Raw genomic sequence first — 15437 nt, 5'->3', positions numbered from 1 at the left:
TTTGAAAATCAAAATCAGCTTTATTTCATCAAGTACATGACAGAATAAACAGGCCCTTAATCAATGCATTAGTTTTTATCTTTTTCTGTCTGACATATGGACGAAGTGACCGTATGTCAAACTTGAGATACCTCCACGTGTTGAAGCGGTGTGCATGGGGCTGTAAAGCGATATGTTGCATATAAGGAGTTTGTAATGTGGTGTCTTATTTTAGCCTCTTCAAAACCAAAAGCACGACAGCAAAAGTGTGAGGAAAGGATTAAACTGTGTAAGCTGCATTAGGCTGGTATGCCCGACTAACTAGCTTAGCATCACGGTTAAGGGTAACACAGCAGCTTTGTTCTTCTCCTTATTTGGAGACGATAACATCTCCAGCTCCAACGCATTACCTGAGATACCGTTTGTCGGACATATTGGTTTGTCCTCATTGCCAAATGTTGACTGCAGGTTTAGCATCAATCTTTAAGCATGATATAGCAGAAATGCATATTTAAACCTCCGATAACAGAGCTGGAAACAAGCCGTGAGCAGAACATTGACATACATCATCATCTTTTAAGTTGATATGGTGAACTCTTGCTTATAGAGCCACACATCCAGCAGCTACAGAGCAGAATCATTCATATTTTTGGCAAACGGAAGACCAACATTCGCTCGCTTTTAACTCTCAGTTTCAACCCCTGGGGGAAATATTCAGCTCTTTAGCTGTTAAATGCTCCACTGTGTTCCCCAGCTGGTTTCTAACTGCGACTGCCATGCGTTTGATGCTGAGCAGGTAGTGCACAGTGCGTTGTTTTTACAGCTTTTTCACTGAAAACAGCTGCCTGATCTTGACAAGTAATAATGGCCTCTGGCACTTGACCTCACCCATCGATCTAACCTTCAGCTACTTATCGACTCTTGCCGTTGTAACACAATTACTCCAACTGCTATAGGTTGCGTACGCGGACAGCGGGTGACAAAGTGGTCAGGACAGTTCACAGCTTGCGTGTGCTGTCTTCCATCTGTCACCATCAGTGATACAGACAGAAAGCCATGCAGGGAGTGAGGGATGTTTTGTGAGGTGGATGGATTATACTCGCTGTCAGGGGGAAGCGGTGCGTTCTGATAGCAGCAGGAGCTTGTGAGAGCAGAGTGGTGAAAATCTCAGACAAGATTTAAACAAACAGAGACACAGATGCTGGCCTGACTGGCCCGGGACGTCCTGACAGAATAAGGCCATGACAGATCACCCACTGCCGTCTCCAGATCAGCCTCAGAAGTAGCTCTACAACTTCCACAACCCTTTGGGATACGTCTATCAGACTCAGCGCAGATGCATAAATCCTTTCCCAGAGTCAGGGGCAATGAAATGCTGACGTCTTTTCTTTTATTTCATATTCCAATGTGGGACATGAGCGACCAATGCAACATTTCTGGAGTTAGATAACTGAGATGTCAGGCTGATTTGCATGAGAGAAGTGCAGAAGAGTTTATTGTATTGCAATTTAATCTCAGCTCTGCCTTTCCAGCTTTCCTGCCTCCTTACAGATTATTCATTTTACATACTGTACCAACCATGTAGCAATGAGAGAAACAGTCTAAAGTCTATTTGTAAAATATCTGTACAATAGCTTAGATGATATAAATCTTAATGTAGCATACAGTAGATAAGGTAGTATCCAAACTGGAGTAAGCTGCCTGAAAATAGATTTCTTTACAATAAAAAATAGTACAAATAAATTAACACTGTCATGAAAAGATACCCTCATGTTTCTACGTGTGGTTGTTGAGTAGCAGTTCACAGTTTATCCTTCTCATTGTTTGCAACTACATCACCAGTAACAGCACAAGGTTTCACTGCCACTCCTCCATGCTTCTGTGCTTGCATGACATACAGTCGTGGGTCGACTCTTGGGGGAGTTTTCCCTTTGGAAATACCCCCACCTTCAGGCCGCGCTCTCTTTCCACCGGCTGACAGCTTGTCTCAGTGGCATCAGCTCCTGCTGGAAACATCATAACAAGAAAGAAATGAAAAATAATTTAAATTCAGGACTCAGCAGCTCGGTGACTCACCGCTGCTCCCCGAACCAATACTGTATGTACAAACTGTGCCTCTTCTCAAGACTTCTCTTATAATGTCATTCATTGATGGAACCACAGAAACAGAGTGTTAATCTTGACTTTACTGAAAGTGTGCCAGTGTGTGTGTGTGTGTGTGTGTGTGTGTGTGTGTGTGTGTGTGTGTGTGCGTGTGCGTGGTTGCGTGCGTGCATCCTTGTGAATAATGTAGCCCTGCTTGTGGAGGAGCACTGTAAAGCAGGTTTTATTAAGTTTTGCTGTTGCAAGAGCTCTCTCTGTGTGTGTGTGTGTGTGTGTGTGTGTGTGTGTGTGTGTTTGCTAATGCACTTCTGTCATTGTGAAGATCGAGATTAGCTTCAGACCTTGACAGTGAGGGCATTATGGAAAGTGTCTTTGCAAGGGAAATACACTTGTAATCATGGCCTGATTAACTCAGAAGGCCAAAAAATGAGCTCTGGCCCCCGATTGACTGCCCCATTCTTCAATCGCAAGGTTTGTGCAGCAACAGAAGCTTCAGAGCAAACAAAAGCATATAAATACATCATGTAAATATAAAGTAGAAAGCAATCAAATACCAGAAGAAATAACTTGAATAATAGTATAAAATCTACAATATCTAGACTCTCACTGTGTTCTTAACACGTTTCCTCTTCATCAAGTACAGACATGAAAACAGACTTCAGATGCCAGTTCAGTTCTGCCCAGAGCTGCAGAAGTCAGTACTCCTCGTACACAGGAATACTACCTGACCACAAGTTTGCTGGGTTTCAATCAGTCTGTGGTAATTTAATTAAACACATATTCATTTAGGAATGTGCACCATGTGGGGACACTATAAACTGATTTTGACACAGGACCCATTATCATTCCAGTTAATATAAATACATAAATCACTACAAACCACACACACACACCTGCAGCTTTTTGGGGCCTCGGGGGCCCGGGGCAGGCAGATGGGGCAGTTGCGCAGTTTTTATTAGAGGCTGGTGAGTAATCCAGCTTTGCTTCTTAATACAAACATCCAAACTGATGATCATCTTTATAGATACGTCTTTCCTATTTTCCTCTGGGTTATGCAGAAATGTTTTTTTAAGCTAATTAGTTTTACCGTGTGTTATATAACCACCAATGAAAAATTCTGAATAAATTAAGGGCTGTTTGAGGAATTAAGAGCAGGGTCAGGGTTGGGAAACGTATCATGTCAATCAGGATCCTCACAAGCACAGACGGAGAAATGTTTGTGTGTGTGTTTGGGAGGATGAGAGATTTACAACTTGAAAATAAAGTTTATTTCTCTCTGGGTTATGTAGAAATACGGTCTTAAAATTTTAATCATTTCTTTTATTTTGGATGCATTTCACATCCCTTCTGTGACTTCGTGTTTTTTTTCTTCTTGTACTTTTTATTAATGTTGATGCTCATGTCCAGATTATCGTCCCTTGTTGTTATATGAGTGAATTCATGGACTCTGTTATGAATAGCAACCACGCTGTTCTTAAAGAGAATTACCTGAATAAAAAAACAAAAAGGGTGTTTAATAGAAGTCTTGGTTTTAGGTTTAAGATCAGATTAGTTCGTATAAGGGAATGCAGTATGTCAATGAGGGTCCTCGCAAGCATAGAAGTCCAAACGTGTGTGTGCACGGCTGGGTTGCTTAGCACCCAATCTGTTGTGCTAGCCATTTTAACATTGAACCTGCTCTGGGTGACTAATTCAGATGATTCAGGTCTTTAAAATGTCACCAGCATTGGTGCTTTGAAAGACTTGGAAAGTGAAAAGAAAGGACGGTGTTGAATAAAAAAAGCTGCGTTTCACTTTGATTAAACTTTTAATAACAAATTAATTAAACATTTATCGCACTATTGAAATTACAGCTCGAGCACATGCACTTTTTTGACCCGTTTCTCCGGCTGCCAGCCTCGACCCGAAGCTCCGGCCTTGGAAGCGTGTCTCTCTCTGCAGCATGATGTGGGGAGGCGCTTTGCTGTGCTTATGTTTATATGGACGTCACAAATATACCAAGAGTTTGCCTCACTCCGTTCTGGCACGTGGCCAAGGGGTTTTATGATTAAAACCAGACTGTGCTTTCCAAACTCGGAGAGGCCAGAAAAATAGATTGCAGTTACGCATAGTCTGCACAAGAGGGAAGTACAGAAACGTGCACGCCTGCCTCTGCAGCATCTGTAAAGGTGGACTTTTTTGGAGGAATACTAAACTGTATGTGTCTAATTTTCCCCTCTGCTGGAGGGACTTTTTCACAGATGTCATCTTGTTATTAAGTCTGCTTCTAGTTCACAGTCAGTAATGATACATCTGACTGTGGCACCAGAAGAAAGGTTTAGTTCCTCCTCATCAACCCCGAGCAGTAAATCATGCCAATTCTGAGTCAGAGCTATGTTCATCCTGTAAATATAATGACGCCTCTTTTGTGTCACATGATTGGAGTCAAGCGGCTGTGGGGTCTTCCTAAGCCAAAAACATCTGAGCTCCTGCCAACTCTCAGTTCCCTCGAAGTTGTGACTAACTTACACTGCAAAAAGAGGTCTGTGAGATTTTATCCTCCAGCTTGTCTTCATATTCAGCAATTAAAGTGAGAAAAACAAATCAAAAGAGTTTTAAGCCGCTGCTTGAGAGTTGTGTTTTAAAAATGTGTAATATCCAATGGTTAATCTAGTTTTGCAAGATCACAAATACCTCAGATCTATTCAAAAAAAAGTAGGATTTTACTCCAGCAAGTGAAATTTTCTCACCCTGCTGCCTAATTCTGACCACATGTGTAACCAAACTCTAGCGTAAACACTCATTTCTCAATTCACTTGCCAAGACGGACACGTTTTGCAGTGTGGCAGAGACTGGGAAATCATGTGACATCAACAAAAGCAGACGCATTACGCCCACCTCCGCCGCCGCCCACACACAGACATCACACGCACATCAAACACACACATAAATCCTTTTTTGTAGTAGGGAGGAACACTGCAATTCATTTACTGACTTTGAAAACTACGCTGCCGGTAAACATAGCAAACGTCATCAGCTGCGAGCGCTGACGGAAACATCAACACAGTAAAAGAGGGAAAAAAAGTCCTCCTGTATCTGAACCTACCATGAGTTGTTCCCCTGCCTGGTCCCACTCTGACCTCCACTCGCTGCAGCAGGGTCTCATGTTTCAGGCCTCCATGGCACTGGGGCAGACCACCCCCCTCCTTCACACCATGCTGGAGTTCTGGCGGCCTCTCCCGGGGTAGGCAGGGGTCCTCACAGGCTTGGGGGGCGGGTACGGGCCCTTCCCACACCGCCCGTTCTGAGGGTACAGAGGAGGCTTCTGAGTTCTTGAATTGGAGGTGCTGTTGCCAATAATGATCTTCGGGTCTAGGCTCTGTGGGTGGGGCTCAGGGTGAGTTTGACCAATGTGGTTGGAGTCTCTTGTGGGATACAGGTGAGGCGGGTGACCGTTCACACCTGACCTTTCGTGGTTGACGTCCTTGCTGTGGTTGGGCGGGGTGAAGCGGCTGGTTTTGACGACCGATGCCATGTGAACAGGGGAGGGAGAGTTAGTTCTCAAGATGATGCGGTCTTCATCGATGTGTTGCGGTGCCTGGACTGGAGCAGGCTTGTGATTGGGCAGCGGGACCAACCTGAGGTCACCCGGATGAATTGAACTGTGAAAGTTACTGAGCGACCCCTCAGTGATGCAGGGCGCCTCCTCACTGAGGTCGATACTGGCTGTGAGACGATCGATCTGCTCGACCACCTGAATGACAATAAAGAGAGTTGGTACTTGTCCTGACTGCAGCGGTGGAAAGAAACTAAGTGACTTGTACTCGCATTTTTCCATTTTGTTAATCATCTCACAACACCTCAGATTTATCCTGTGACCCTTTGGAGGGGCCCCATGGTTGGGAACCACTGGACTTGACTTTCTAGTTGTACATAAAGTAGATAAGCTACCCCCATCTCAACCAGCTACAAGAGAACAATGCAGACTATGCAATGATCCATCAGTACTTAAAGTCTGTTGATGTCATGTATGATATGTCAGTAACAGGAGCCAGTTTTCATTAATGAGTACTTCCATTTTTAACACTTTCATAACACTTGTATTTGTACTGGGATTTAAATGCAGTACTTTGACTTGAAATAGGATATATGTACATTGCGCAAGTGTCTCTGAAGCACTAATCATCCACTGAAATGACTGAATTGTTGGTTTTGTGGTTTATCTTGATGTCTTTCGGTTCCCAACTCTCTCAGTTCACAATCAGGACGATTTTTTTTAGTTTTAATGTTGTTTCAGCACAGTGCAAAGGCTTTGCACGGATGCATTCAGCTGTGAAACAATGCTATTTTACAGCTGCATGCAAAATGGATACTGTAAGAGCAAGGCATAATTTAGTAACAGTTTGAAGCCAGGCTTTTTAATGTGCTGGCCGGAACGCTGCCAATTTCAGCAGCGTTCTGCAAAAGGTCAGTGCAAATCGTTCTCAATCACTGCTTCGGGAAGAGATGATGAGTGAGTCACAAACAATGTAGTCGGCCTGCACACACACATATTGATATGCTCTCATGAACGTACGCCTGCAGATAAACGACCCGTGTCAATCTGATCTGCGCTTTTGTCAGCATCGGAGCTTTGTGTTAATCACTTTAAATGTCATAATATCAAGCGGAGCATCGATAAAAGGCTGGGACATCTGCACCTGATGCAGACCTTCTTACTGTATTCAGACGTCTGATGTACACATAAAGGGTAAACATCTATAATAATGGACCCACCTACCTCTTTCATCTCCACGTGAACTTGCTTCAAACCACCTAACACATCCTCCAGATCTGTCACCACTTGTCGGATTTGATCCCTCACTAAATCCTGCCTCCTCTTCTGCTTCACCACCTCCAAACCCTGCCGCCGGTTGTCGTCGTTGGTTGTCGACTTTGAGGGCTCTGGACTGGTGATGCAAGAGGGAGGGACGAAGGGCCCCTTCTGTCTGCTTTGGTTCAAGTGTTTTTGTGGGACTTCAGTGGGAAAGAAACCTTTGTGAGAGCCAGTGCGTCCATTACAGCCCTCCTCTGATCCACCCTTCAGTCTGCCCCGGTCCTGATGGCTATCTCTCTCCTCCCCCTCCTCAAAGAACACAGGCCTCGGTCCACAGTGGCCATTTGGCTTGTCTAAATGACTCAGATGGGGATTGTGTGGCTCTAAATGACAGTGCTCGGAGGTGTATCCACAGCCCTCCTCCTCCTCATCCACTGAAAAATACCTGACAGTCCTCCTGTGCCTGTACCCTTGACCTTTGACCTGAAGATGTGGGAGAGGATGTGGTATCCCAGCGTTAAAGGGGTGTGCCCTGGTGTCGCTGCGCACCACACAGCCACACTGTTCTCTGACAGATGGGTAGTGTCTCACCCCAGGCTCCGGCGGGTAGCTCCACTGGGCAGGGTTCAACTCCCAGGGGCAAACTTGGCTCAAGTCATCTGAAAGGCTGTAAGGGCCCGGCCCTGCGAACACAGGCCTCCTCTGTGGGCTGCGATGACCGCTTCTCTCTACTCTGTCCACTACGAAAGCTCTCCCTCCTACGTCTTTAACCCGAGGAGCCTGGATGTCTCTCCTGCAGTCCAGAGATGGGTGGTCTGTCTGTCTGGCTGATGCTGGTTGGTATCCCGGCCCACCGTGATGGCCGTACGCTGGCTGCTCATAGTGGACGCAGTGCTGGCAGGGGCAGGGGGTGGAGGCGTTGATGTGCTGAAGAAATCGGTGGTGTCCCGCTGTTTGTGCGCCTTCTGTGTACATCTCCAAAGAAGTCCAGAGGCTTGTGTGGAAAACGCCTTAGAAAACAACTGGTTTCCTCCCGTCCCTGCTCTCTCCAGCCCAGTCATTCACTCGCTCTGTTTTCCTCATCTGCGTCTTCCCACAAGAAAACTTTTCTTCAGCTCTTTTTTTTTTTTCCTCTCTACCCAAGACTTCTCCCTCCCCTTCCTTCCTGTCTGTTGTTTCCCTTCTTCTTCTCTCCCGTAGCTGTTAATCTCTGTTCCTTTCTTACCCTGGACCCTCGTTCTCCTGCTTCTAACTTTTCTCTGCTCCTTCTTCTTCCTCACCCTGTAGCCCTCTCTCCTACACGGGGCCCCTCTCCACCTCCCTCCCTCTCTGTCTCTCTTTCTACCTCTCCCGCCTCGTTGTTCTGTCTCATTTGCTGCTGCAGGCTTCTAGTCTCTCTCTCTCTCTCTCTCTCTCTCTCTCTCTCTCCCTCTCTCTCTCTCTCTCTCTCTGGCTGTGTATTTCCCGTTTCCTCCCCTCCCCTCTCCCGCTCTCCTCTCTTTCTCCACCTCTTAGTCCGTCTCTCGCCTCTGGTATATTCTCTCACATAGTCGGCTGTACCTGAATATATGCATTCCTCCTTTCCCCTCCACCTAGAATCCAGCCGCCTTGTGAGGCTCCTCGGGTAAAGGACTCCATATGGGTTTCTGTCTGTCAGGGAGTGCGTGAAAGAGTCCCAGCTCCGGTGCTGAGCTCATTAGCCCAACTAAAGCCTTTGCAATCTGCAATTAAACGCTGCCTGGGATTCCTTGGCCGAAGACTGAGAGAGGAGGGGAGGGGAGGGGAGGAGAAAAGCACTGGGGGAGGTGGGGTTTCTAACATACACAGACGAGTGAGTAGACAGCACTCTGAGTCAAGGAGACAGAGCCACTGCCTTTGTACAAGGGGAACATTTTTTTCACCATCCTGTATCTCCCCTCTTTACCCCTCTTTGTCTTTCGACTCTCCTGTCATTCCTGCTTTACCATTGTCCCGGTTCAACTGTTTTCACCTCAACAGTTGGGCAAAACTTCACTTTGCTGAGGCAAGCACAGGCATTATGGTAGCGCTGTATAGAAAAATATGCACTCTTCTCCCTCTCAACTCCACACAATAGAGTTTAAATGCCGCTTAAACAGCTCACTGTCAGAGAAGTCGAACCGTGTGTTCAAGCCATGTTAAACCCATCATGCTTTTCATTATAAATCAATCTCTGCTCACTATAGATAACATAATCTCCAGATGGGGAAAAAACCTTCTTCTTACAAAATTAGAAAAGCAGGATGAGCAATCAAGGTCTATCTTTCTTTCCAAAATAGCATGATGTGCCAGTGCTGTGGCTCTTAATCCACAGTGACTGAAGACAGCTATGAGTTTATTTTCAAAGAAAATAACTGGAGCTTTGAAAACAATGGGATGTTAAAAAAAAAACTACTGAGAATAACAGCAGAGGAAGATGAAGGAGATCCGTCCATCCCAACAGGAGGATGAGCAGTCTTGTCCCAGCTGCTGGGAGAGACTCTTACTGTAGATGAAACAGCAGCTGGAGTGACTTTACCGTAACATATAGAGTTTATAATTTCACAGGAGGGCAAGAATATGCAAATATGTTGTCACACCACAGTGCTGGGAGATATGGATAAAAGTTTATTGTGATGATAATAAGCAATTAAGAGACTGTGAATAGGTTAAATGTACAGTTAATGAGTTTTTTTTTGGCCACGTGGGGCCAGCAGAAACAAGCCAAGGCTAACATGTTAGCAAATAGCTGCTTGTGTGCACATCCAGCACACACTGAGTGACATTATCACTGGTGTTTCTGTCCACCTGGTGAGTGTTCAGTCTCTGTTAGCTCCCTCTTTGGTCTCCACCAACTCCTGAGGGAAATATCAGACTCTAGCTAGCTTATGTTCACCAGCTACTTGCTAACTGTGTCTGTCTGCTGTTTGAAGCTGGGCAGGTTGTGTCTGCTTTAGAGCACTATGAGAGTTGACAGTTGACAGTGAACCAAAAGTTATTCTGTTGACCATAAAACCAAAAAAAGAGCTGAAAGGAGAAAACTCTATAATGCCAGGATCAGACTTTACAAACTAACCCTAATTTTACCGTGGCCAACAAATTAGCAGCATCATGACCAATTATGAACAACAATCAGATGTCTATACCCGTGTATAGGCCATTGTCATTGACAAAAATGTCTTGTAGTCTGATCTTGGCATAAATCTGAAGGGACCTGCAGAGTCAGTCAGTATAAAACACATGACATAATCTCTGATGCTTGATTTGTATCACAGAATACAATATATCGCTCATCAACAAGGTGCAATAATCTGATGTCACAAGCATTCTTACTACATTTTGACTGCTACTACACAAACATTCGTAGTCTCCCAATAAGCACAGAACCTGAAACTGAGCCCATTGTGAAATGGCCGGTGGATGAGCCACCCACAACGATCAGTCAACCAAGAAAAAGGAGCAATCTGGCTCTACTTTATTATTTATCTATTTATTTTTAGTCGACTGTGTCCTTTCAGCGTCTTGGGAATTGCGTCATTGTTCACTGCTGAAAACAAACTCTTCTTTTTTTTTTTTGCTCTTTGTAAAGTTTCCCTTGACTTGGGCAAAATATTAAAGTCACAAAATTTCCACCTGAGTAAGACGTTTTGGGATATTTTCCACCCCGCGATCGAAGTGCTGCACTCCAACTCTATCTGTCTCATATATACTGTATGCATACATAACATCCAGACAGAAGGATGAGAAAGTCGATAAGAGGAGACAGAGCAACACCTCAGCCTGTCATCAGCATTTCAGTTCTCAGTAGGGATTCCTCTGGCAGATCCTTGTCTATGAGCTACAAAAGGAATATCAAAGGTTGTAGCTGTCATACTGTCTGCACCCATACATATAGATGGCTCTTCCATGTGTGTGTGTTGCCTCAGAAAGTTCCCAGCTTGTGCAGCTCTTACATCACGCTTTTTTGTGTTGGCCTGCCCACCTCCCGCTTGGCTGCACGACTGGAGGGCACCCATGGAGAAGAGAATGGGAGCCATACTTCACCACTCTGCGCTCTCCTGTCCTCGCCAGGGTCAAGACGACCTAATTAACACATATGGATACGTCTAAACGAGTCTATAGCAAGAGCTCAATATGGTATCAGGGATGCGTCAGATGGCGTGTGGCCTGTTTACCCTCCTGCTGATGCACGGACCCAGATATTTACTGATCCAGACTCGAGTGTCCCACATCGCACAATATGGAAACTGTTTGTTATGTATTGGCTTCCAAGAAACACTGCAGTGGTACAATGTTTTGTCTGTGATGTCGCCATATTGTACAGGCTAGTTTTAGCCTCATCAAACTGGCTCCCAGTGTGTGTATTGATTTTAAATTCATTTTTATTACCTAAAGGGCACTTCGTGAAAAAGCTCCAGAATATAATATCGAACATTTAAAGCCATGCGGTCCCTCAGTCAACAACAACAAAGTCCCAGACTGACAGTAAACCTAAAGGAAACAAACTTTATGGAACAGCTTGTCAGATCATACTTGAATAGCCAAAATGTTCAAATCACACTTAAAACTCTCAATCCCTTTAGCCCTTTAATCAATTTCACCAGTGTTTTATTGCTCTTTCTAATATACTATATCTATATTCCCTTTTGCTGACATTTTTGTCAAGATTCTGTCTTTGAAAAGTGGTCTAAAAGTAATATATCTCAATATATGTCCTCAATATATAATAATACATTCAATTTCAGCTGAGAGGCTTTGTTGCAAGTCCGCCCTCCTTGCTTTCTCACCATATTTCGTATCTGTCTCTTCTGTGAACTGAAGGCAAAATGCCAAAAAAATATATGCAGTGTATTATTATTTACTGTATTTTTACCTTCGGGGAAAGGCATGGACAGTGTTGTCAGACCAGACAGTGTTTTTATATGACTCACTGTGTAAAACAGGTATATATCCTGGAATATTGTCACTAGGGCTGTGTGTCGTTTGTGCACCACTGATACAATATTTGAGTTTCACTACTGACACCCAAACTGTACTTTTTTCAGGAATATAAACATTAACAAAACCCTTTTCTAGTTAATAAAATCAGTCAAAGTTCTCAAGAGTTAAAGGCTACATAAAGTTGAGCAACTGCACAAGGACTTACAGTGTAAAACTGCTGGGTTTTGAATTTAAATCTGGAACTAGTTGATCAATATCAGGATGAGCAAAAAGGAGCCTTTTCATGCATCAGTGCTTTTTTTGTACATCTACACCTTTTCCTTAAAAACTGTCCTCATGAAGAAAATCCATGTCTTTTACCTGCTTTCATGACATTGGACAAGAATAAAAACGAGTCAGTATCCCTGATCTTTGGCACAGTCGGTGCACACTGGGTTCCTTAATGAGAGTGAACAGTTCCTGCATCTGTAGATGAGGTCAGTCTAATGCTACTCCCAAAAGATCTTCTATTGTGAGTAAATTACTCTATTTCCTGCAGAGTCATCATCACCAAGAAACAGGTAAATGTCCATCTAGCCTTAAAATTATATTATATTCTTTTTATAGAAAGAGGAGATAGAATAATACCGACCAATTATGTATTTTAAGTGTCAAAAATCACAGCTTAGAAGTATCTTAAAGGTATTTAATGTCCAAAAATCTTACCTCAGTCAGACAGGACTCACTGAGGAAGCCAGAAATGATTTCTCCACCGTGGGATTGTGACTAGTGACAGTGTCAAGCCTATTTAACGTGTTGGATCTAACACCCAGTGAGGTCATATCTCATATCAGTGCTCGGTGTGTCGGTGCACGTCCTGCTTTAAAGGAAACACAATGGTTAGGTTGTTCCGAAGAGGATTATAAAACAATCCCTATTTCCGAGCCAGGAAACCCAATTGCATCATGGTGCCACAAGAACGCTGCGTCATTCAATTCATAAGATAAGTTGGTCCCTGAGAGAGCACAATGGTTTTAGTTTGACGTTACAAGCTGAGAGACTGAACGTGTTCTTGCATTAAAGGGAACAAAAGTAGACTATCGAGCAAATTACTGCTTTTATTCCTTCATTCTTTGTCCGAGGTTGGATAATTACTGTCAAAAGAGTCAATACATCTTCATTTTCGTTATTAGAATCAAAATGAAATCTACAGCTTTTAGTCCTTGAGACTATTTCACATGGTCAGTCATTATTACATGCAACTTATCTCACACAGTACATTGTACAGACAGCGGATCCGCATACAATGAGCTAATTTGTCTCTATGTGGCAAGCATCAAGGACACCACACGGGAGTCAGCTGGCCTGGAATCCAAATGACAATGGCAAAAAGCACTAATGGACAGGATAATGACAGGGGGAGAGAGAGCGCTGCCTTGAGAAGCACAGTTGAGATGGCTTGCAGAAAGCTGTTGCCATGGCTGACAGTAAGAAAATGGGAATGAAATGATTCATTTTGCCCTGCTGGCGTGAGATTGCACTTGCCGTGGGGGCAAAGTGCGGAGAGGGAAAAAGAAGTGCTCTTGTTCACCTTGTTTGGCTCTTGAATGGTGACAAGGGGGAAGGAGAGATAGATGGCGGGCATGGGAGAGGGGTTTTATCAGCTCTGCGCTGACAGCACAAAAGGACACGTCACAGCAAATGCAAGGGCATGTTAGCAGTTAAGACCGCCTCAGACGAGTGAAAGTCGGTTCATACGGAGCAGATCCGTGTGAGCTGAAGAGACGATAAATGTCTTTCCAGGCACGATGATGGATGAGTGGAGATGGAGATCAATCAGAAGTTTTGCACTAAATTATTAAGTTTTGATAAATCAGTGCTTATCAGACCGTTACATAGGTGTAACAACTAAAATCGCTTGCAGGGCTGAGGAGGACATTTGATAATAACAATAATTTGATTTAATGGACCAGCTGGAGAAAAATACAACTTTATTAATTGATTAAGGATCCAGCATATTTTTTATTAAGTTTTTCTTCCACTAGAACCATCTGATGGGCCGAATCAGACCTTACGGCTGTCCAACAAGCCCCACTTTGGGCGGCCCTGCAATACACAGAAAGTTAAGTCAACAAATATAATTCATCATGAGAGGCACATGACTGCGTGTACCACATTTCATGGCAGTTCATCCTGTTGTTGCTGAGATATTTCAGTCTGGACAAAAGTGGTGGACCACAGAACACACACTGTCATCCATAGAGCCACATTGCTAAAAAGCCATGACAAGATCCCCTGACAAGGAAACGTCCAGAGGTCGAGATACTGTCTGACAGATACAAGGCCGAGATGTCAAGAAAGTGTTTACGAGACTCAAACACTACAAACGCCGCCAGCGTCTACAAAATGACATGAAGGGTATAAATAAAAACATCCTTTTGAACTCTGAAGTCTGGCTCTTACCTTTTGTTTTATCTGCCGACTAAATGCTGTGGCACCATGAACTCATCGGTCTGGGACATGAAAGTCCGGCCTGGCGTCGTCTCACGGCCTGGGACACGGAGTCTAAAACAGGAACAGACAGACTTCTTTTCACTCACATCTGACCTGCAGCAGTAACATGCACTGACCCAGATAAGCCCACATCACATTGTTCATTAAACAGCTCAATGCCAGGGCCTTCGGTCATTAGTCCACTGCAGAAAATCTGAAATGACCACTGCCAAAGTCCATTGAGTTGTGCTGGAAGAAGTATTCAGATCTTTTACTTAAGATACTGTAAAAATACACAGCTACAATGAAAAGTCCTGCACTTAAAGTGTCAAGGATAACACTTCTCCCTGAGTATAATATGATCAAGTATTACATATGTGGTTTATTATTGCTGTTTCATTTATGTCTGTCTTTTTTTAATCTATAATAGACGACTTCTGTTGCTTAAGAATGGCAGTTGCTGTGTAAAAATGTAAATTTCTGTGCGTTTTTTTGAAGATTTTGTGACGACCGACCAGAGCAGGTATTCTCACTTTGATATCTGGAAAAACACTGTGTTTAAGGCGACAGTGTGAAGGTCAGCATCTACCAGAGAAGCAAGAGAACTAGCACAAAAAGACACTGAGACCTTTGAAAATGAAAATGCAAAATGGCACGTGTGTTCCACATTTAGAGCAAGTTGAAGTAGTTTATGTGCTTTTGCTTGAGTGAGTGAAGGAAGGAAACAGCACAGCAATGCTTTTAATATATATATATGTACCTGCAGAACAGCTAAAGTCTGATAACAGAAAAAATCCAGTGAACATCATTATCTTCTGTCATTGGAAATCCTGACATATACTTTGGGGGTAAGAAACACATAAATCAGCTTCCCAAGTGTTGCCACATATTATGAGGCAATGCTCACAACTCTAATGGGGTCACTAGAAAAATCTGAGGGATTACGAGACAATTAAAGCAGAAACAAAAGAATTTTCTCCTTTTGATGGTTGTTGAGACACTTCACTCCAAACCAAAAATGCCAACCTCATGGTGGCACTAGAGGAAGCCACCAAAGGCATTAAGGGTTCGTCTTCTGGGAGCCATGAATGTTTGCACAGAATTTTATGATACCCTACTTCATAGTTGTTGAGATATTTCAGTCTGGGCC

The 15437-nt window shown here is 43.7% G+C and overlaps 1 protein-coding gene across 2 annotated transcripts; it reads right to left on the bottom strand.

Moving 5' to 3' along the window:
* Positions 1-1708: 1708 nt before the first annotated feature.
* LOC143329834 (uncharacterized) lies at positions 1709-8618 on the bottom strand. 2 transcript variants are annotated; one of them, XM_076745940.1, is made up of 3 exons: positions 6842-8618; positions 5168-5815; positions 1709-1985 (listed from the first exon to the last, which is right to left on the bottom strand). In XM_076745940.1, the coding sequence occupies exons 1-2, from the start codon at positions 7850-7852 to the stop codon at positions 5270-5272; spliced, it is 1557 nt and encodes a 518-aa protein (XP_076602055.1). In that variant the 5' UTR covers positions 7853-8618; the 3' UTR covers positions 1709-1985; positions 5168-5269. The 2 variants fall into 2 exon arrangements, with proteins under 2 accessions (XP_076602055.1, XP_076602056.1); XM_076745941.1 differs by having other exon boundaries at positions 1709-1982.
* Positions 8619-15437: the final 6819 nt, after the last annotated feature.

The sequence above is a fragment of the Chaetodon auriga genome, chromosome 12, assembly GCF_051107435.1.
Source record: "Chaetodon auriga isolate fChaAug3 chromosome 12, fChaAug3.hap1, whole genome shotgun sequence".
Taxonomy (NCBI): Eukaryota; Metazoa; Chordata; class Actinopteri; order Chaetodontiformes; family Chaetodontidae; genus Chaetodon; species Chaetodon auriga.
This window is presented reverse-complemented; position numbering and strand designations above follow the sequence as displayed.

Coding starts and splice junctions, on each gene's coding strand:
- LOC143329834 (XM_076745940.1), bottom strand. CDS start 7,852: ATGTACACAGAAGGCGCACAAACAGCGGGACACCACCGATTTCTTCAG. Junction 5,816..6,841: donor TTCACGTGGAGATGAAAGAG/GTAGGTGGGTCC, acceptor ATTGTCATTCAG/GTGGTCGAGCAGATCGATCG.